This window comes from Suncus etruscus, chromosome 7, assembly GCF_024139225.1.
Source record: "Suncus etruscus isolate mSunEtr1 chromosome 7, mSunEtr1.pri.cur, whole genome shotgun sequence".
Classification (NCBI taxonomy): Eukaryota; Metazoa; Chordata; class Mammalia; order Eulipotyphla; family Soricidae; genus Suncus; species Suncus etruscus.
In genome coordinates this window covers 11,428,928-11,452,954 of record NC_064854.1, presented here as the reverse complement: position 1 = coordinate 11,452,954, position 24,027 = coordinate 11,428,928, and the positions used below count along the sequence as shown (strand labels likewise).

Here is a 24,027-nt window from a genome sequence, read left to right as displayed (position 1 = left end):
GAGACAATTTTGAGAATCTTTATGCCACTCCACATACACAAAAGAATCTGGAAATGTAGACAAAGTTTTGGACTCCTATAACCTCCAAATTTGAACCAAGGTGATATGGAATACTTCAACAGACATCACTGTTTGCAAAATTGAAAGGTAACCAAAATTTTTTCCAAAAACAAAACCCAGGTTCATATGGATTCACTAGTAAATTCTATCAGATCCTTAAAGAAGACCTACTGCCAGTCCTCTTCAAGCTCTTTTTGGATATTAAAGAAACAGAAACAATTCCAAATAATTTGTTTGAAGCCAACATCATTCTGACATCAAAAGAAGACAACAATACAAAAAAGAGAATTATAGGCCCATATCCTTGACAAATATGGTTGCAAATATTCTCAACAAAATACTAGCAAAGGAATCCAACAACTCATCAAGAAAGTTACACAGTATGACCAAGCAGGTTTTATTTGAGTGATGCAAGGATGGTTTAACATACACAATAAATCAATATACACCATATCAATAAAGGAAAAACAAAAATTATATGATCATATCAATAGGTGCTGAGAAAGCATTTGACAAAGTCTAGCACCCATTCATGATAAAAACTCATTGGGATGAGAATTAAAGGAACTTTCCTGAATATTGCCAAAGCTACTTATCTAAATACATCAAAAATATTATATTCAATGGGGGAAAACTAAAAGCATTTTCACTAAGATCTGGTACAGGGCAAGGTTATTCTCTCTCACTATCTCTTTCAATATAACACTGGAAGTACTTTCTGTAGCAATTAGGCAAGAAAAAGACATTAAGGGCATCCACATAGGAAAGGAAGAAGTGAAGCAAGCTCTCCTTGTTTGCAGATGACATGATACTATATCTAGAAATGTCCTAAAGACTCCACAAAAAAGCTTCTAGAAACAGTAGACTTGTGGAGTAAAAGTGGCAGGCTACAAAGTTAATATGCAAAATCCATGGCTTTGCAATATACAAATAATGTAGAGAAAAAATATATTAAAATAAAAATCCCCGTCACAATTGTGTCTCAGAAAATCAAGTATCTTGGAGTCAAATTAACTAAAGAGGTGAAAGAGTTATATAAAGATCTACACTCACCCAGAGCTGCAGGCTGGGGGTTCCCACTCTCTAGCGCCCTAATCACAACCCCCTGTCTGAGCAGAATCTGAACTCATCTTTCTCACTTCAATTTCATTCTGTTCTTGAGGTGAAATTGACTGGGAAACTTGGTTTGCAAAAATGAAATTTACTAATGGATTTGTAGATTTCAGATGGAATTTTCCCACTATTCCTAAAATCAAAGTAATCTATATTCAATTTGATTTAAAAATAATAGTATGGGGTCAGAGTGATAGCACAACAGGTAGGGTTTTTGCCTTGTACATATCTAACCTAGGTTTGATCCTCAGCTTCCCATATAATCCTCTGAGCCTCTCAGGAGCAATTTCTAAACACAGAGTCAGGAGTAACCCCTGAGAACTGCTGGGTGTAGCCAAAAATAGCCTATACTTTTTTTTTTTTTATAGAACAATTTAACCATATTGTGTGATCCATTTCATTCATATTTACACACTGAAAGAGACCCATACTGCCTGGGTTTTAGATGTATTCATCCTTATGATCAGCATTTCTTCTCTATCATCACCCCCCAAAAATAAGTTTGTATCTCATATTTAAGGATTCTGATCTTTATATTTAATGGGATTTTTTTTTAGATTTGATTTGTTTTGGGTGTATTCAGGGCTTAGTCTTGGTTATATGTCTAGGGATCACTCCTGGTAGAATTTTGGTATTATCCTGGGTGCTGGGATCAAATACAGGTCGACACATCCAAAATAAAATCTACCTGCTGTAGAACAAAAATGAGAATATATTTTTCCTCTAGTCAAAATTGGTATTTTTTAAAAAGTATTTTTTTAAAAGTAAAGCTAATGCAATCACTTTTGTCCCTTCTCAAATTAAACCCTTTTTGTACTCTGCTATGTAGATTATTATTTTAAAAACATGTTTATGTAATTCCTGTCCAATGCTTGCAAAAATTTAGGAGATTGTAGGGAGAATAAAATAAGGTGCAAAAATAAAAAATCTTTGGAACCAAAGAACTAATCCTGGAGATAAGGCATTTGCTTTGCATGTTTTGGTTGTATCCCTAGATCACGTATGGCCCAATAATCACCACCACACCAGATCTCACTCCTGAACACAGAGCCAGGAATAACTCCTGAACAGCATTGATGGTGACTCATCTCTCTTTTCCTGAAAAAAATTTTTGTGTCTTTAAGGGAGTTTAAAATTTAGTTGAAGGGTGCTCAAAAATAGTGGGGCCAGAGTCTTTTGTTCAGAGTGTTAATCTCTAGACGGCAGCTTTCCCTTACTTAAAGTAATCAAATTAAGGACACCATATTTCTTCCATGGCTAGCATTCTCTATCTACATAGATATACTCAGAAGAGTATAAAGGCAATAGAAACGTGGACACGTGATCCTGGAGTGTCCATACCTTTCCATTTTCCTACCTCTGCTAAACAAGCCAGTGCTAAGCTCTGTTCTTTACCTGTATCTGGGGTTCTGGGATGTGATCCTGAGCATGAGGGAACTCCCCTTCTTTGGGATTACTGACAATGACAGAAATAACTGTCGCAGCATTAAGTGTCCACTCATAGCTGCATCACAGCTGACAAAGTAGTCAGGATTGTAGGAAGCAGGCGCTATCCCGCATAGTGACATCAAAATGGAAAAGTCACATAATACTTGTGGAGGCAGAACTCTGGGCTCTGTGAACACCAAATGCCCATTTCCTATGGGATTCAAATGTAGGAGCAGGTGGTAGGGTGATTGGGTGTTGTATTTAATATTAATTATAAAGTTCTTGGCACTGGGTCTCCCTCTCCAGGTGAGATAGCCAGGAAGTTGGGGGAAAGGTTAACAGCTGGGAAATAGGACAATGGGATAAGGGTTTTTTCTCTCTTACTTTATGCCTTTGCTATTTCATATTTTTATCCCTGGCAACCTACAAACACTTATTGGGTCCTACTAATGCAGAGGAAAGTTCTTCTGGAGGAAATGAATAAAAATGCATGGTGAGAACTAATGGGTTGGAGGGAGAAATGTTTTTGTGCTAGCACTGGGGTCTTTGCCTAATGCCAGATTATCTTTATAGAGTTTATGCATGAACTGAGTCTTGGAAAGAACCACACATTGCTGTTTCTGCTGGTGATGGAATATGTTTGGCATTAAATGTATCTGACATGCTAGGTACCTGCCCTGCTTCCATGCTTACCTCTGTCCACAATTAATCTCCAACATGGCCCAGTGCGTGGAGGTTTCATCACCCCACTGGATTGCTCTGAACCACGCAGTTAGAAATGACAGAGACAAGAATTCAATCTGGCAGGGTTGGCTTCATATTCACACACACACACACACACACACACACACACACACACACACACACACACACACACACACACACACACACACACACACACACCCCTCTGACAGGCATTGCTTCTCAGGTAACATTGAATGGACTGAATGAAGTTACAAAGCCGTTCTCACGAATGCACTGGAAATTAAGAGACTAAATGGGATTAACCTCTGTTTAGGAAGAGACCTTGAAAGAGTTTGTTCATTCAGGAGAAAGATGAAAGCCAGGCTTTTTCCCTAGGCTTTGCCTTTTGTTCCTGTCTTGCGGAGGACAATAACATTTGTCAGGCACATTCTTGGCTGTCTCTGATAATAGGATGCCTCGCAGGGGACTATGGTGTGTTGGAATAACTTCTTGTTGGATTGATCTCTGCTGCTCTTTCTGTGTCCAGGTTCTCTTGAAAGCAAGTAGCCCGCAATCTGCCAAACTTCGCCCGTGGTACCCACTTATGATGATTGTAATACATTATCAATACCATGCTAATAACTATGCTCTATAGTACACTTCGAAGTTGAGGAAAGTAAACATCACCATTTTGATGTTCTCAGTATATCTTTCTTTAAATATTACAATTTATGGAAAAGTTTATTAAAGTGCTTTGTACCACTTCTTTTCTCTTTTTTTTTCTCACAAGAGGTACAAATACATATCTCTTATCTTTTATATATTTGCCAAGAGGCTGATTTCCCTGATAAACCTCCTCTCCCACACACTCTCTCCTTCCTTCATTTCCCTTTAGAAAAAAAATCAGACTAGTTTATGTACCTTAAATTTTATAGTGAAAATGCAAAGCATGTGTGGTAGGAGAGTGACTGGTGACTGGCACCTGCTGTACTGTCTGTTTAGTTTTCTTTCATCAAAGGAAACCAAACCAAACAAAACTAAACAAATATGGCAAGCTTTTAAAGGTTCTGGGATATATGATCACAAGGTGACCATAGGAATTTTTTTTTATGTGGGGATACTTTTGATTGTAAGAAAAATATTGACCATGAAATTAGGCCAAGTTCAAAGTATCTTTTTTAAAAAAAAATGTCCCTTTTGCAAAGACCTAGAAGATATCCTGCATGAGATGAACTCATCTCATCAGATCTGTGCTGGACTTCAGCTCTTCTGCTTTACCCAACAGTTCTGTCTGGGAAGCATATTGAACCAACTGCAGCTCAGACACTGGAACGTAAAGTCATCTGAATTGAGCTCAGTGGTCAGCAACTTTCCCTCCAGAAGATGACTGTCAGTATCAAAGTCATTTTTGGTTGTCAACACTGGGCCTGGTGCTGGGGGCAGGAGTCCTATTGGCCCCTAGTGTGTAGTGGCTTGCTGCTTGCATCACCCACAGATGCTGGGCTCATGGCTGCAGGTGTGAGATCTGATGGGCAGGGACTGATCTCCTGGGTGAGTATAGTGAGACTCCAAAAACACATTGATCTGCCCTATGAAATGAAAACAACCAAGAACAACACACCACAGAGGCCTGATGCCCTATCCCAGCAGCCAACTTCTGTCCTCACACCTAAATGATCACAGACAGGAATTAAGAATCTCCAGTGGTTTCAGCTGAGGCAGGCTTCCCTTGTTCGGTTGTAGAGCACCTACTTCTGCCATGTGTGGACTATGGGCAGCATGTTCCAGAAGCTCTGTGTGATGTCTGCCAAATGCTTTAGACTCTCCAGTTGACCTGCAAAATAGAGACCTACTCTAGAAACCTTCAGTTTCCAGAAAGGAAGGATTAGACCCTGGATTCTGTCACATGCCTCCTTAAAGATTCATAGAATGGATAAAATAAGAGTCGGATAGATCATTTTATGAGCATGATGAAAGAAGGAAATTGAAGCCATAAGAACAAATCCATTCCCAAACCAGTGCTGGGCCAGCTTTGTGTTGCTTTGAGATGCAAATAGTCCCCAGGCTCTCAGTTTCCATTCCCAGGTCGGGAAGAATTTCCTTAGAGGCATGACTAGTTAGCAGAAGCAAAGGGAGCAATGCTTTTGTTTTATACTTGTGGCAGGAATTCATCTGGCTTTGTAGGCAGGGATGCAAATCACTTCTTTCTTCATGAAAACAACCATGGTGGCATGTCTGGCAAGCAGCAATCTCCACTGCTCTTAGAAAGTTGGTGCAGATGGTTGGCTGGCTTTATCAGAGTTGCAAGCAACAGCAGAAATATGGTTCAGCTAGAGATTCCTGTATTGGCTCTCATTGTTTTCCTATCTCTATTCATTCCTCCCTTCCATCTCATCTCTCTCTTTCTCTCTCTCTCACATTCAAGAGGTAAGTTTCTGCTCATATTTTCCACCTCATTGACCCTTCGATAAGATTCTCTGTCACCTTGGCAAAGGTTTTGATTATAGGAATTAGGAGTACCCATCATTTTTTCCTACAACTGTCAAAACAAGGGCAAGGATTTGATGAAAGTGAAATTCAGCTTCTTGGATGATTCCTGTCCACTAGTTGAGGGAGCCAGAATGGGGCTGCAGAGGCCGTGCAGATGGTGCCATGGCACAGCTCAGAGGGTCACATTTTTGCAGCTGATTTCTCTCCTAGACAATCAGCTTGGGGCAGGGATCCCAGGTGAGGCTATTTATGTTCCTGTGGATGGAAAACATTCTATGGCCTTCCAGCCTGCCTTTTGGGACAGCTGCCCTTTACCTATGCCCTGATTGGCAAATGTGTCTCCCATTGATTATTACACATCAGACTGGAGCTCGTCTTTTTCTCTTGGAAAATACACAGCATGAGTTTTCTAGGAGAAAAACATAGCATGGGGTGTGAAGTTTGACATAGGCATATGACCAGGTCTCACATAAGTCCAAGTTGGATGAAGCCTCATCCCTCCATTATTCCTAGGTAACTTGACCTTACCTGCAAGACCCCGCCCATTCCTGGGAGGGGTCTTGGAAAAAGTAGATAAGGCCTTTGACCCAGGGGATTAGGCCCTTTTTGCCTTTTTGGTCTTTTGCCAGCATGGAGGTCAAAGGGAAGATGGCTGAAAGGAGTTAAGATGCAGGGCTAGCTAAGAATGGCTAAATGCTTAAAAGGTTATGATATAGGCCACACATGTGCTGGATAGGGCATGAATAAAGTTGATGCTTCCTGGTGCCTGTCTCTGGATGAGTCTGATTCTGCCATTCACCTAAACCTGGGACCCGCCAGCTGAATGGGAATGGCGGAGCCACGTGGCCTGGGATGGCAGAGAAAAATCCTTCACCATCCACCACCATCGTTAATTATTTAATGCAACAGTTGGGTTTCTTTCTCAGCTCAGTATCTGAAAGTCAAGACCTGCCATCTCTTGGATCTTTGTCTTTCTCTCTAAGGGAAAGGGGTCTTAGCATGTACCTTACCAGGTGGATAAGGAAGGCCATTGATTTCTAGACCTAGTACCTCTTCCTGATTGAATATAGAAGCAACCTCAACTTCTATTATCACTGATTTGTAGGGAGAAGGAGATCAAATTATCAGGGAATAGAGGCTCTAGAACCTTCATTTATTTAACGATTCCTTCAGTTCCATAAGCCAGCTTGTCCGGCCAAGATACCTTAATTCCACCACTTCTACAAAACTCCTCAACTATGCCAAGATTCAGATGAGATACTCGGTCTTTGAGCACATGCAAGGAATATTCCAGGCTCCAGTAAGGTGAACTCTGCTCAGAACATAGACATCTCTTTTCTGTAGAAGGAGGTACAATAGTGGAGTGGTGGGGACAGACACAAGCATCTCCAGGATTTCATCTGCTTTTTCTGGACTCAGAATTCCAGGGACAAAGACACTGGGCTTTATTCACTCATAATCTTCTAATTTTAAGGATGCTGGCTGGGCTTCTAGAACATATGTGTGGAGGTGGTGAGTTGAGTGAGCTCAACCAAGAACACTTATAGGAATAAGAAAGCAGTGTTGTTCAGGATTCCCCCTGCTACAGGTAGCCCAGTCAGGTGGTTATTATCCATGTGAAGGTTAATTGATGCTGAGCAGAAGCACTGCCATATGTCTGCTGGTTGTGCATGCTGGCTTTTCCTTTCCATAATTTTCCTTTCAGAGAGGACTTAACTTTGGAATCTTGGTTCATCTGTTGTTGTTGTTGTTGTTGTTGTTTTTCTTGTTTTTAATATAGATGCATGTATGTTCTGTTGAGTTTACTTCGGAAAAAAAACTGTGATCCCAGTGAGGATGCTTCTCTATTTCTTTTTCTTCTTTTCCTCATGATTATTCATCTTCTCTTTTCATTGGCAACTCCTGAATCTTGCTTGTTTAATTTTGGGCCATATCCAGTGATGCTCAGGATTACTCCTGGCTATGTGTGCAGAAATTACTCCTAAAAGGCTTGGGAGACCATATAGAATTCTGGGGATTAAACCCAGTTTGGCTGTGTGCAAGGTCAACACCCTACCTGCTGTACTATCACTCCAGCCCACATCTCCTGAATCTTAAAAAGAAGCATATACTTATTTGCCTTTCCATACTTCCCTTAAAAACCCTCTTCAGAAATCTGACTCCTCACAGAGAAGGGTGAAAATCTGCAGACATAAATGCACAGTGGGACAAGAGAATCATTGCTGGGCATTCTACCAACTGCCCTGCTTTTTCATTCAGCAGTAAATATCAAGTGGAGAGCTGGAACTCTTGAGTTTAAGTTTTATCTAGGAGCTCATACACCAAGCTCTAGGAACACATATTTCCGCCCCCACTTTATCTCATAATAAGGGGCTTTTTTTTCACTGCAACAGCAGAATCCATTCACTTATTCACTAGAGAGATGATAGAGCCAGTGAAGACATTCATTGACTGCTCAGTTCCTGCAGGAAAGTTGGCCAGCCTTGTCTTGTACTTCTTTTTTTCCCCAAAGATTGTAGGATACCTCAGGGTCTCCTAGATCATTAATTTATTACATCTATCTATGGGACTAACAGATTTTTTGTGGCCAATATTAAACATAAATCTATATCATTCTTCTGTACTGTTCTATTTATAAAACCAAGACTCTTAAATTCAATTGAAGCAATTGTCAAGTGTAGGATCTCTGAATTAAAGATTTGTTTAAAAAATAAATAGGCATGGGGGGGGTCCATGACATTTTATGGTTAAATAAATAGGCATGGGGGGGTCCATGACATTTTATGGTTAATGCTACTGGGTTCATTTCATAGCAGGAGAAACAGAAACAGAGGCTCGCAGTAAGTGAAGAGTCCTCACTGGTAGCTGGTAAGAATGAAGGAGAAACTAATGGAGAGGGACAGATTTATAGAGGTAGAAGAGAGAGTTTCTGAGGCTGATGAAAGGAAGAAGTAAAGCGCACAGGGAAGATTTGGGACAGAGTACCCCTTTGGTCAGCAGTGCCCCACAGGTATCTGGATTCAGCTTGCGTGTCACAACTTAGAGTTGGGGTTCATGCTGGAACCCAAATCTCCAAAAGGTTCATGAGTTTCTGTCCCTGGGGTTCCTGGGTGAGATGGAAAGGAGTCTGCACAGCACAGTTGGGGTATGCACATGGGCGCCCTTTATACTCACAAGCATTCCCAGCCAGACTTACCCCAGTCAGGTTGGAAATGCCAGTGAACTAGACAAGGTATGGCTGGGTCCTCAACTGCTTTGATACATGGGTCTTAGCCCATGTTCACCTGTCCATTTGTTTTCTGGCTGCCCATCCTGCTCAACACCATCGACCTTTCTGTTTCCTATCCCTGGTGCCTGCCACTTCATGTCACAATTTGCATTTTAAGTAGCTTGTATTGATTAAGCAAATCTGGTACATCAAGCATAAAGAACCCCAAAGAATGTAGCCAATGTAGTTATCTTGATGAATGACTCCCAGCACCAAACTGTACATGGTATGTTTACTAGAACTTCTCCATGGTGCTCAATAAACCTCAGACACACAGATTTGTCAGCCATGGGAAATGGATTGCAGGAGACAGAAATACAGGCTGGATTTGCATGTCTTTTTCTTTTTTTTTTTCTGTGTCCCTCCTCCCCTCCAGTTATGACTAAGACTAGCTCTCTTTCTTGAGGGAGACATTTGCTCTGGATTGTACAGCAATAAATCTGCTATATTAAGATTCCATTCAAAGCATATTTACTATTCATGATCTACTCAGAGTCCTTTTCTTTTCTGGTTAGAGGTTTGAAATTAGGTTGGGGCTTCCAAGAGAACTCTTTTTTTGAATCTTTACTTAATTTTCCCTACTTTTAATTCTAGGGCAAGTCATTTGGAGAAGAAAGATGGGATGGATCTGATGAGTGAGTGCTTGAGACCAGCCCTGGGTGAACAGGTCTGAAACAGGGGTGCCATGCGGATTAGGAAAACAAGACAGATATAAGCAGGAAAAGCTTGGGGGTAAACTTGTGTGACTGAGAGCCTCAATATTCCATTGCATTCTATTTTTATTAGCTGTAACCAACAATCATAGGAAGAGCAAGAGCATTTAGATGGACATTTGCCTCTATGCTAATCTAATCTGGTTAAGCTTTTACATATCTAATGGACTTAGAGACACTGGTGCACAAATCTCTGGAGTGCATTTATCTCAAAAGAATCTTCTCTGGGAGAGGTAGCAGAGATACATGTGGTTACAGGATCTCCAACAAGAGAATATTCCCCAATGGAAAATTAACTAATTTAAAAGATTAATCTTTTAAATTCACTATTTTGTAAGTGGTTGCATATTCGACTAGTAAATCTTGGGCAGATATTTCCTAACTCTAAGCTTGTTGTTGGAGGGCTGTGCCCTCTCCTCCATATTTATTCAGTTACAGGCTCCTTCAGCTATGAGAGTGGCATGTGTGCAGTGGTTAGAAAAGAGTACTGTGTTATCTTGCCATGCATGATAACATCTGAGGATGGACAGCTTTTGTTTGTATGTGATACAATGTGCATGACATGCCTAAGGATGCCTTGTGTTAGATCAGACCCTCCACATGTCATCATTTCATACCACCAGTGGGCTCCCTCAGGAGTGGCAGTATACTAGATCCTTTTATATCTTATGGAATATCATATCATATAGAGAGAGCATCTATTTTTACCAGCTTGTTCATTCCACTCTGTCCAGGGTCCCTGTGTTGGGAATTAGGATTGGTCCCTCTGGTGCATGCTCCAGTGTTTCTGTTCTAATGACCCCAAGAAGTATTTCTGGAAACAAACAACTATAACTGAGGCTAAGACATTTGTCTTTACATATTGCTGACTGATTCGTACCCCAGCATAATATGATCTGCTGAGCACATGTTTTGTGGTTTTCTCTCTTTGTGTATATATAGTTTTCTTTGTATAGTTCCTTTATCTCTTTAGTTAAATTGACTCCAAGGTATTTGAATTTCTGTGGTGCTATTGTGAATGGGATTGTTTTTTTTAATGTTTATTTGTTTTTTTTTCATTATTGTGTATAAGAAGGACATTGATTTTTGTGTGTTAATTTTGTACCCTGCCTCTTTGCTATATGAATATATTGTTTCTTGGAGCTTTTTGGTAGAGTCTATATGATTTTCTAAATATAGTATCATGTCATCAGCAAACAGTGAGTTTAACTCTTCCTTTTCTATCTGGATGCCCCTGATATCTTTTAGTTGCCTAAATGCTACGGCAAGTACTTCCAGTACTATGTTGAATAGAAGTGGTGAGAAGGGGCAACCTGTCTTGTGCCAAATCTTATAGAAAAGGCTTTCATTTTTTTCTCTATTGAGTATAGTATTTGCTGTGGTAATTGGTAAATGATAAATTTACCATTGGTAAATGGCCTTGACTATATTGAGAAAAGTTCCTTCCACTCCTATCTTGTTGAAAGTTTTTATATTTTTTTTATAGTAAATAGACTTTATTTTCTGGTTTTTCAAGACTTTATTTTTTTCAATACTTTATTTTCTGGTTTTTGTACCTATATTTTTCAGAGGAGAAAAATACTACTGTAAATTGTAAATAGCCAACACATAAACTATTGTATGCAAATTTGTGACTTGGTAATGTCATCTTGAAACTTTTGATCATAAGAGTGTCCACCCATTCTTAATGTCTCTAAAGCTACTTCCATAAGTTCATAAACTATTTAATTTTGGGGTACCTGGTAAGTGGCCTTGGCATTGACTAGGATGGTAGTCAGGCAAAATTCTCCACATACTAGATGACTAAAAAGAGAGTCTTCTAGTGGATGAGTTGTCAGTGGGATAGAGTTCTTTAAAATAGCAGATAGCATGGAAAAACCATCTATCTTGAAGAGGAAGAGTTTGGTGCATGGAGGAAGAATAAGAAAAATTCACAATCATTACATGTAGAAGTCTCCTAGGAATAAGCAGAGTTGGGCTGTGGCTAGTGATTTCACATCAGAGTTGTAGGGGCATGGTTGGGCATTGAGCATCATCTAAGGATCATCCAATTGGATGGAGGCTAAATAAACCCATACTGGGGGAAAAAGATGTTTATCAGAGCTTGAGAATAAGGCAATGCAGCCCTTGGTTTCAGGATGATTTGAAATCACTTCACACCCAATCAACCTTTTTCTTTCTAATAGCCATGGACTCATTGGTAATAGAGCTAGCACAATTCTATAAAAACTGGAATTACTTTTTAAATATTTTTTTGTTTTTCGGCCAGGGGTTACTCCTGGCTAAGCGCTCAGAAATTGCCCCTGGCTTGGGGGGACCATATGGGACAACGGGGGATTGAACCGCGGTTCTGATCCTTGGCTAGCGCTTGCAATGCAGACACGTTATCTGTAGCCCCTTTAAATTTTTTTAAATCATTTTTGGGCCAAACCTAGTGATGTCCATGGGTTACTTCTTGCTCTGCACTCAGACATTATTTATGGTGCTGGGGACCAGATGGGATGCCGGGGATCGAACCATGGTCATCCATGTGTAAGGCAAGTGTCCTCCCCACTGTACAATATCACTCTTTCACCAAAGTCTGAGATTTTTAAGAATAAGAAGGAAATTACTAGTTTATACACTTTTCTGAGGTCTTAACTTTAAAAAGTTACTTTTGAGCAGTTCAAAATCTAATGTGATGCTAACATTAGAATTTCATTTTTAATGCCTATAATGTACAGGAAATTGTCAACACAGTGATCCCAGAATAAAAACAGTAAGTGGATGAGGGAATGCCATTAAGGTAAATGGAAAAAAATTAACTCCCTTTTCTAAAAATCTAATTAATTTAAAAAACGAGTTATGGAAATGAATGAATAAAATATAAGACAGCTTAGAGGTGGTCCACAATGCAACGATATCCTGTTAGTGTTATGTACACATGATTTAGGATGGTGAGGATATGTTCATGATCTAGTAGATGAAAAGGCTGTCAGAACAGTGCACACAATCAGGAAGTAGGTATTAAAAATATATACACTATGTATATGTTTTAGAAGACTGGGAGAAGATATATTAACATCCTACAAGTGTTCATGGTTGTTTCTTTGTTATATTTTTTCTAAGAGACGAGCCTGAGACTTATTTCAATTCTTACATTCTTTTCTGTATTTCCTGAACATCAACAAACTGTCAGTGCTAAGAAAGAGAGAATACAATGCATTGCAAGTTCTAGAAAGCGAGGAATAAATAGCACAAAAATGTAGACTTCTGCTCCCCTATTACATATCAATCAATATATTACCAGGTCCAAAGAAAGAGTCTGAACTTTCCAGCCAAAGTCAGGGTTGGGCCAGATTTGGTGTTGAATCCCTGAAAGTTCTTTGATTTATCTTCTATTCTTATTTCATTAGGAATATAAATCTATACATGTTTATTAAAGTCATTGTCACCCACCTAAAACAGAGGACTATAACCATGTCTAAGCTTATTGTTTCAGAATCATATCTGGCGATCTCAGGGGTTACTTATAGCTCTGCATTCAGGAATTACTCCAGGCAGACTTAGAAGGCCATATGAGATGTTAGGGATAGAATTTGGGCTGGCTGTGTGCAAGGCAAGAATCCTACCCATTGTACTATCACTCTGGCCCTTGTATTTGCATATTTATTTGCTTGATCTTATGTACACCTTTCTGTTGTACCTGATATTTTTCTCAAGCTTCTGTCCTTTAGCCAGAAACAGTCTAATATCAAATATTTTTTAGATAAAGTTCCCATGAAGACCTTGTTTAGTAGCTCTTAATAATGGCAGTATTTGATGGCTGCCAGGCTAGTGTAAATACTGTTAACATTTATGAAGACCCATGATAAATCTCACATGTTCATAGAATTGTCTAAAAATAGGAGCATCTTTTTCTTAGTGATATTCAGTGCTCAGGAAGATTCATCTGAGAACTGGGTGGGCATTCATCAGTGGCCCATTCCAGACTTCCAATTCTATTGCTTATTCCCCTCTCTGGGGGCTTAGCCTTGTGGAGAGCATCTCTTTCCAAAACGACAGGACCAAAATGACACACCAAATTAGACTGTAATTCTCCCAGAAATGTTCTGCCAATAAGGGGATTATCTGGGGATAGCTGGGGGACAATACACCCAGCAGGAACCTGCATTTTTCTGGACCAGTGAGGCTTAGAGAGCCACTGCTGCAGGATCAGATGGCACAAGCTTTCAATTTACCTTCTCCCAGAAGTCTCTAAGCCAGTACATGAAGTCCTGTCCAGGTTCCTGAGTGGAGCTTGTAAGAGTCGGGGATTTGGGGTGATGAGAACAAGGAGAGATTCTCAACACAGTGATGCTTGAGGAGGGGCAATTTACCATCTTGTTCTCTTCAACCGACCCATCTCTTCTTACTCAACTTGGTCCACCTTTGATGCTTCAAATACCTACAAGAAATAAGTTGGTGTATTTGTATTATTACTATTATTGTTTTTTTAGGGATGGGATATAGATGATAAGATTTGGGCCATGTCTGACTGCTTAGAAATCACTCCTGGCTTCATACTCAGGGATCACTGCTGGTGGTGTTCAGGGGACTAAACAGTGCCTGGAATTGATCTGGGTTGGCTCTGTGCAAGAAAAGTGCTTTACCCTCTGCCCTGTCTCTCTGGCCCTACAAATTATCTCTGAAGATAGCACCCAAATATCGGTCTGGCATCTTGAGAAGACTTCTAGGCATAGGCCTGGCTTCTGGTTCCTCGTTAAACCCTCTTGTCATAGTTATGTTCTCATCCCTGTGCTCAGTGCCCAGAGATGGAACAAGTGGTAATGCCTACTTAGCTGGATCCTGGGGAGCCCTGATAGCTGTTCTCCCTTTGAGTGTCTCAGAGGAGCAGCCTGGGGGAATGTGATGAACCTGCACATATTTCACAGTTGCCACGGTGATGATGTATGTGAAATTCTGAATCAGTCCAGACCCACGCAGTCGATTTGACGCCTGGGACTCATGATTGGCAGGTGCATCCCTGAAAGCTCCAGTGTCAGCAAGAGGAGAAACCCCAGGGAAAATATATTCAGAGAAGGTGGATCCCAAACTCATTCTGGAAGGGATTGAGGTGCCAGCCAGAGGAGAAGAGGGTAGAGGCTTCAGACTTAGGGTGCAGCCTCTGCATGACCCAGAGAAGCCCCAGTAGGGCTTGGTTTACCTGCCATTGTAGGACTGAGGAGTATTTGTGGGCCATGAGGTTGGGGCCCCATTCCAGGCTGTTTAACTCTTAGCCCCAATATGCTGGGGAGCAGGAAAAAAGGAGGTGGGAGGCTCAGGCCAGAGGCTCTGAACCAGGAAATGATTTGTGGGTTTTCTGCTCCCTTCTCTCTGCCTGCAAACATATAGGATCTGACTCTTGAGTGATGTTATATTTCTCTTGCCTTTTTCCTCTCAACATTTGATTCAGCACCATAGTTTCCTTCACTGTTAAGAAGAAGAGCATGCACAGAATAGTCTCACTCATTAGTGGTTTTAAGAAAAATAAAAGATATTACTGCAATAATACCAAGAGACAATAAAGATGAGGGCTGCAAGGACCGGCCCATGGTCTGAAGTGTACCACAAAGTGGTGAGTTCAGTTAGAGAAATAACTACACTGACGACTATCATGAATGTGGTGGTGAGTGAGAGAAATAAAATGCCTGTCTCCAATACAGGCAGGGGAAGGGGAGGAGGGAGATGAGGGGCATTGGTTGTGGGAAGGTTGCACTGGTGAAGGGCGGGTGTTCTTTTTTATAACTAAAACCCAACTAAAAACGAGTTTGTAATCATGGTGCTTAAATAAAGGTAAATTAAAAAAAAGAAGATCATTTGGGCTCCTAGTCTTCTAGCACCACTTACCCACCAGAGTGCCAGCATCTCCCCAGCAATTGCTCCACAGCAATGTGTCAAACACCTCACACTTCCTCCTTCACTCATTGCTTACCCCAGTTTTTTTCTGATGGATCAAAAGAGAAGAGGATGTGGGAACTTCAGTTGGATACCCCAGGAACCCTTCACCACTTCTTAGAGAATCAGACTTTTGTGTATGACTAAGTGAGACTTTTCTCAACATTTCCTCCAAAGATTAGTAAAATGCCCCATTCTCCATTAAATCTTTACTCCAGTTAGTCTAGTCTAAAAACTCTGTGGTCTTCTCAGAATGGAGCTGTGCAGGTTTCCCTTTCTGCCTGGAAGCAAAGCACAAGTATAGCACAAGCTATACCCAACACTCTCTACTGGCACAAGAATGGCTTAGCTTCACAACTGAACCTCAGCATGCTGCCACATATGTGGCTGTGCAACACCTCCAAATTTCAAAGTACTGTCAGCCCAGGAAGACCAGAGAAAATATGTTGATAAAGTCGCATAGAAGTCTGCTAGGCTCAGAACCTAAACAATAACACAGACAGTTCAACTAGCACCAATTATCCAGTAAATATACGGTGACTTTAAGAATACCACTGTAAGATATAACAGTGATCACAAACTGACTTTTATTGTTTGATAATTCTATCTGCTTTTGTGTTATAACAAGCAATATTAAGTAAATTTGTGCCTGCTCAGGTGGCAGGTTTGGGTGGTGGCTGGAAAACTGGTGACACTGGTAGAGGGAAGGTTACACTGGTGGTAGAATTGGTGTTGGATCTTTGAATGTCTTGAAATGATGTCTTGTATTATGAACAACTTGCTAAATCACATTTGTTATAATAAACAATTCTTTAAAATGCCCCATTCTTTATGTGGGATATTCTTCCAGAAGGTTAAGGAAAAAAATAGAGAGCTGAGCCTTGGAATATTTTCCGTGAACATGATCTTGGTGTCATTGGTTTCTTGTTCTTAAGTAAACTTTCTAAAAATAGTTAGATTCTGCTGGGTGACATAAATAGAGTCACAGTCATGCAGTGAGCAATTTGAAGTGAGGGTTATTACCCCAGTATTTCCTTTTTATTATATATATATATATATATATATATATATATATGTATATATATTTTAGCAATCTGCCTTTTTTCTATTTTCAGCTAGACACTAGCATCCTTACACAATCACTTCTACAAATTTCAGAATTCTCTTTTTAAAATTATTTTTATTTAAACATCATAGTTACAAGATTATTCATACTACAGGTTTCTTTTTTGTTTGTTTGTTTGTTTGTTTTGGGCCACACCCAATGGTGGATAAGGGGTTACTCCTGGCTCTGTGTTCAGAAATCGCTCTTGACTTGGGGGACCATATGGGATGTCATGGATCAAACCTGTGTCCGTCCTGGTTCAGCTGTGTGCAAGACAAACAACCTACCACTGTGCTACCACTCTCATCCCTACAGATTTTTTGTTGTTGTTGTTGTTGTGATTTTTAGGTCACACCTGGCAGCGCTCAGGGGTAACTCCTGTCTCCATGCTCAGAAATTGCTCCTGTCAGGCTCAGGGGACCATATGGGACGCCGGGATTCGATAACTACAGAACTTTCCCGAGAGCTTTGCTCTTCATTCTTTATCTGTTTCCTCCCGCACAGCATGTTTGATGGAAAATGTCTCCATCAAATCTCACACTGTGTGATTCTTCTTGGGGGCACATTTTGGTAATTGTACTATTGAGATACGGACAGAGAACTCCATCTATTACCTGTTAAGGCAACACATAAATTAAGTTCTCTCTGGAGTGAATGGTTATCACCATTTTTTTTAAATGCCTCTCATCAACTGCAATGAGTTTCGGTCTCCAGGGTTTGAAATCTCATCTGACTTTATGAAGAGAACGTACAGATATTAGACTTGTAACTGCCATGCTGATGAGGCATGGGGAATGGAGCATTTTCTGTTTTGCTTTAAATGGGCATAGCATTTCGTGATGCCAATATCTTCTCCACTCTTTCCTGGATCTAGTTTGTACCAGAAAGAGTCACATGTAAGCACACAGCTGAAAGAGGTGGATCTTTATGCTGTCCTTTATTTTTAAATGTTTTAAATAATATATTCATTTAAGCGCCATGATTACAAATATATTTGTAGTTGGGCTTCAGTCATAAGAAAGAACACCCCCCCTGAAACCCAAACACAATTATGTTTGTAATCAAGATGTTTAAATAAAGATATTAATTTAAAAATAAAAGAAAGAACACCCCCTTCACCAGTGTGACATTCTCACCACCAATGTCCCCCATCTTCCTCTTCCCTATTCCCTTGCCTGTCTTTGAGACTGGCATTCTATTTCCCTCACTCACTACCATTTTCATGATAGTTCTTAATGTAGTTATTTATCTAACTGCACTCAGCTGGTCCTCCATCCCCCATCTTTATTGTCTCTGGGTATTATTAATGTACTGGCTTTACTTTTCTTAAATCCCACAGATGAATGACACTATTCTGTGTCTGTCTCTTCCCCTCTGACTTATTTCACTCAGTATAATAGTTTCCATGTTCATTCATGTACAGGAAAATTTCATGACTTCATTTTTTCTGATAACTAGGTAGTATGCCATTGTGTAGATGTACCACAGTTTCTTTAGCTACTCATCTGTTGTTGGACATCTGAATTGATTTCAGATCTGGCTATTGTAAATAGCACTGCAATAAAATTAGGTGTGAGGAAGGGATTTTTGAATTCCGTTTTTGTGTTCTAGGGTATATCCCTAGGAGTGGTATAGATGGATCATATGGGAGCTCAATTTCCAGTTTTGGGAGGAATTTCCATGGAGTAGGTGGCATTCCCACCAACAGTGAATGAGAGTTCCTTTCTCCCCACATCCCTACCAGCACTGATTGTTCTTGTTCTTTTGTAATGTGTGCCAGTATCTATCTGCCCTTTCTTTAAGGTATGATGCAAATATCTCCTGCTAGCTCTAGTTTTTGCTCTCATGACTGACCTGGAACTGATTTCTTTGGCAGGGATCCGTCTTCCACAAAGATGCTCATAGAGCATCTATTTCAAGGCTTAATTATTGATTTCTTCCTCAACACTTGCTCCCAGTTTTCCATCATTGCAGACCATGTTGAGATGCCCAAGGTAGTACAAATATGTTTTTCTAAATGCATTCTTCAAGGCAGGTGTGCTATTTGATAGCTTGTGAACATCAAGAAGCCCACAATAATGAATAATAGTCTTTTCTGGTGACATTGTGATAGGAAAATCCTGGTTTCTTGAGAGTAAGAGAACAAACATTCACCCACCTGCTATCTGCTTCACCTGAAGAGGGGGCGCAAGCAGCAAGGAGCAGTGCCCCCACACCAGTTGGTCTCTGGCTTACTGGACTTCAGGCCTCAGTGGAGCTTGTCTACATTCTCCACACCCTGTCGCTCTCAGTGGAGCTTGTCTACATTCTCCACACCCTGTCGCTTGCGTCTTCTTCCCAATTATATTCCTGGACTGGCATGTACTTTGTTCATAATTGCAAAATGAGCTCCAGGCCTGCACTCTGTCCCTTAAGCTTATCAGCCCCACAGAAAATGTGGCTGTCAAATTTCCCACATATTCGAGAAAGGACTGTGTGTGGTCTACACCCTAGGGGAAATCAGGCAGCTCTATGCATTTGGCAGCCCCCAAAGCGGTGCTCTCCTGACTTTCAGTCCATTTGTTTTCTATTCTGGACACGCATGCTGGCCCCACTGCTCTCTTTGCTACCTGGAATTGGGGATGTCTGTGCAGCCCTTTGGTAGGTTGGTTGACTGGTGGAAGTTCCTGCCAGTGCTCTGGTACCAGCTGGGTCATGTGGGGTGCTGCCAGCCAATCAAATATGGAGCCTGCCTCACAAGGATATTCTGGTGGTGGGAAAGCTGAATCTGAGAAACTACCTTTCTGTGTTGGGATTTTGCCCTTTGCCCTGGGCCAGCATCTGCTCTCTGAGATAGGCCCAGAGTTCCAATCCACGCTGGAACTGCTGGGGGGCTTCAGCATATCTATTGGCCTGATGGGTGGGTGCTCCCTATGAGTGAATATTCCTATAGTTGGATTCTTTCCATGAGAAGATACTGTCATTGGTAGATACTCCCGATGTGAGGATACACTAATGGCTAGATACTATATCTAAAAGTGGATCTTCCCTCAATAGTGGAAATTCCCTGACAGATGCTCTCTAATGAGAGGATATTCCCCGATGGAAGAATACTCCCCAAAAGCAGATGCTCGCATGGGTAGATACTCCCTCAGAAATGGTGCTCTCTGATGTATGGGTGTACCCTAAGGTGAGGGTACTCCCCATAAATGGCTACTCACTGTTGGGTTCTGCTCCTTGCTGGAGGACCACTCTGATGGGTTGGTGCCATGGCTCTGGGACATCTGGCTGGCACGTCTTCAGTAAGGTTTCTTTCCCCCCTTTTGCTGACCCCCTTTCTCCTTCCTCTCCTGTCTCATGCAGCTACAGATGAAGATGAGTGAGCGTGCAGCCTCCCTGAGTGCCATGGTGCCCCTGCCTCGCAGCGCCTACTGGCATCACATCACAAGGCAGCACAGCGCAGGGCAGCTGTACCGCCTGCAAGGTAAGCCCAGGCTTGTGGGAACCTGGACCCAGGTGGGCCAAGGCAGGGCAGGTGAGGTGGGTGTGGCCAGGGCACTGTGGGCGGGGCCATAAAGGGGTGGGCGGGGCCAGGGTGAGCCTTCAGACTAGCTTGGTACCTGACTCTCAGGGTCAGGGCTCAACTCAACACCAACTCCCTGCTCTGCTCTTGACTTCCTTCTTCCTCCAGTGCTATACCTCATTTATTCAAGTGGCTTGATATCTAACAGCTTCTGCATGGCTGTGAACTTGCTAGAAATCAGGTTTGTAATGTCTCTGACCCAGACATCAGCGGTAGAAAGGAAAAGGTGTGAGGAACCCTTTTCTAGAAAATACAGGGCCAGGATGCATCAAACATCAGAAATCTTTCTGAGAAACTTTTCTTATATCTATAAATGTCCAACACAAAACACTACAGTCAGGAGAAAAATCTTTTAAGTCTTTTAGAACGTTCTATTGTGGCTTCCATCAAAAACAACAATATTCCACCCCAACAATTGGGCGAAATTGTAATTTGCTTTATTTTTATCCGCTTTATGTCTCATTCCTACAATACATCACCCAGAAGTAGAGTGCTGTTAAAATTAGGTTCGAGTTTATTGGTATAGATTTTTCAAATGAACACAGTATACAACAGGAGATTGAAGATAGTGATGGCTTGGTTTTTGGTGAATTCACTGCGTGTGATAATGGGAACACGTGTGACAGAATTACTGCCAGAGGATGGATTTTTTGTTTTAAAAATTATTTTTAATATCTTAAAATAAATTTTTAATTGAATCACTATGAGATACACAGTTAAAAAGTTGTTCATGATCGTCAGTAATACAAGGTTTTGGCACTCTTCCCTTCAGCAGTGCACATTTCTTGCTACTGACTTCCTCAGTTTCCCTCCTGCCCCTCCAAATTGCCCTTCTCCTATGGCAGACATTTTTCTTCCCTCCTCACCTCCAGTCTTCCTTTTTTTTCTCTTTTCTTTTAGACACTGGTTTACAATAGTGTTGCTGAAGGGATATCAAGTATATCCAACCTCTTTTTAGTACATAGTTCTGGTGCAGAGTGATCATTCTCAACTCTTATGGTCATAGTGGTCCCTTCTCTGCCCAACTGTACTCCCCCACTCTTTGAAGTAAGCTGCCTACCATGGAGTGGTCCTCCTGGACCTCATCTCTATTGTTTTTGGATATCATTACCACAATATCCTGTATTTTAATATCCTACATATGAGTGCAAACCTTCTATGTATATTCTCCTTCTGGCTCATTTCACTCAGCATAATGCTCTCCATTTCCATCATGTATAAGCAAATTTCGTGACTTCGTTTTCCCTAACAGCTGTGTAGTATTCCATTGTGTAGATGTACCACAGTTTCTTTGTTCATCCATCTGTTTTGGAATTCTGTCTATTGTGAATAGTGCTGTGATGAATATAGGAGTGCAGAGGGCTTTTATGCATTGTGGTTTGGGTTTTTAGGGTATATTCTCAGAGGATGGATTTTTAAGCTTTGTAATTGATTATTGTATAAAATCATAAAAATAATTCTATTATAGGCTTTAATGGTACTAATTAAGAATTTTATTATTTGTTTTTATTTATTTATTGTGGTTATGTGGATTGAACTGAGGATTTCTATATGTAAAGTGGGCTAATTGCTGGCTGTTCATTTTTTTCATATAGAACATGAGTTTTATTAGAGTTTTTGCATTTTCCCTGTTTTGATTCATGCACTAGTCTACTATTTTGAAATTTTTATGTGCATGAAAACAGCATTAAATTGCTTTCAAATTAACTTTTGATTTATGTTTTATATTTGTTAGTTTTTTAAATCAAATTACCTGTTTTTACATATCATGTTGCCTGGAGAAGAATTTATGTAATTTATGTTGATGTGTTGTACCACTGTTTTTTTAGATATTTCTTTTCTTGAATGTTTTATAGATATTTTTCCACCCTTACCTTACCCAATGTGTTGCTTTTTAGCTCTCAATATTCATGAGATACAGGGTCAAAGTTCTACCTTATGGAATTCTATTTACCAAAACCATGGCACACTAATAAACACTCCCACAACTATTTGAACACTATGTTACACAAGAATTTACTTTTCAGGAATAGCAGTAGATAATAAATATGCATCACAAGCCCATCTGCTACCTTACTTTGAAAAAGAAAAAAGAAAAAATGAATAACAGGAGCTACACAAGGTCACAGTGCGCATGCAGTCTTCTTGTTTTACTTATATTTAAATGTTGTTATTCTTCTAACCAATTTCCCTACACTGATGAATTCTAAGCTGACTTTCTGTGGTAGATCTGGAGGTTAATCTTGGAAACAATATAGATCAATAGAGGGGAAGGGTCCCCAACTGCTTTGAGAAAGAGTCACTGTTTTGAGAATGAGCCATTTTTCTCTCTGTGCTTAGTCCTAGCACGCCATCTGCTGGAAATACTTGGAATTCTAATTTTGGTGAATCACAGAGTGTTCTTTATAATGAGTGGAGAGCGGCCACTCATTAATTTAATCTCCTACTTGCCTTGTCCAGTTTTCATCTGGAAAACCTCTCCTACTGTTAGGCATATAGAGAACCAACATGCAGATGCTATTTATTATAAAATCTGTGGGATGTTTGTAAAGGAAGCAGTAACAAGCTTCTGTGGTCTTTGATAACTGCAGAGCTTTGAGGGGTCTCCCTAACCTAGTAGATATTCCCCCCTGCCTTCCAGGTAGTGAGGTCCAATAAATATTGTGAATTGCTTCTTTAGAATATTCAGGCTGTATTCAATCAGTATTTCCAGCATCTGAGGCGTTGGGCAGTCCGTGATCTGCCTGATCTTGTTTGACCAGAACTCAGCAAGTTGAGACTGGTATTTTGTTTTGTTTTGTTATTTGGGGCACACCCAGAAATGCTCAGGGATTTACTCCTGACTAAGTCAGAAATCACTCCAGGCAGGCCCCAGAATTATATGGAATGTCAGGGATGCTATGACTGGCATCTTTTTTAGAGAGCAAATTCTAGAAAGGCAGAAAGGAGTTTGAGACAGCCCTAAATATTGCCTTATCTAAGTCAGAAAAGTAGGTGTTCAATAAATGAGTAAATGGTAAATGGACAAATGGATGAAGACCTGAAAGTGATCATGCATACATTTCTTTATGTGTATTGTGGGGCCAGGAGTCCTGAATAATGTTGGGGGGGGGAGCTAGCTATACCTAGCTAACTGTATTATATGGTTCTATGCTTGAGTCCCATGATGGGGTGCTGCTCCAGACCCTGGGGTGTTCATCAAGGTTACAATCTTACCAATACTGCTCAGGAGCACTTTATCTGGGCACGCAAGGCAAGTGGTCTAATCCCTGAGTTCTCTCCCTGGTCCACTGGACACATCTCTGAACTTTCAAATGTTGTTCTTTCTTCACTGCAAATGGGAATCAAATAGTCCAAGAGGGAGGGGGGGCATTGATGGTGGGAATGTTGCATTGGTGAAGGGGAGTGTTCTGTTTCTGGCTGAAACCCAACTACAATCATGCTTGTAATCATGGTGCTTAATAAAGATTTTATATTAGAAAATACTTCCAGACAGTCGTGTGAGGACTAAACAAAGCACTTTTTTGTAAAGCGTGGCACACACAGGATCCTGGAGTAAAGGAGGCTGTGATCAAGACTGGGGTTAGGTGCCTCTTTTCTCTGTGCCCCCACCTCCAGTGAGGTGCTCTCATTTCCTGCAGATTCAGAATTGAAGCAGCTGTCTGGACCTGATGGTGCCTGAAAAATA

General features: G+C 40.7%; 1 protein-coding gene across 1 annotated transcript in view; it reads left to right on the top strand.

Moving 5' to 3' along the window:
• Nucleotides 1-24,027, top strand: part of DOK5 (docking protein 5) — a 147,790-nt gene that overhangs the window by 121,051 nt on the left and 2,712 nt on the right. The window contains exon 7 of the mRNA XM_049776275.1: nucleotides 20,120-20,240. Within this exon, the coding sequence (XP_049632232.1) occupies nucleotides 20,120-20,240 (121 nt within the window). The remainder of the gene's footprint in view (nucleotides 1-20,119; nucleotides 20,241-24,027) is intronic.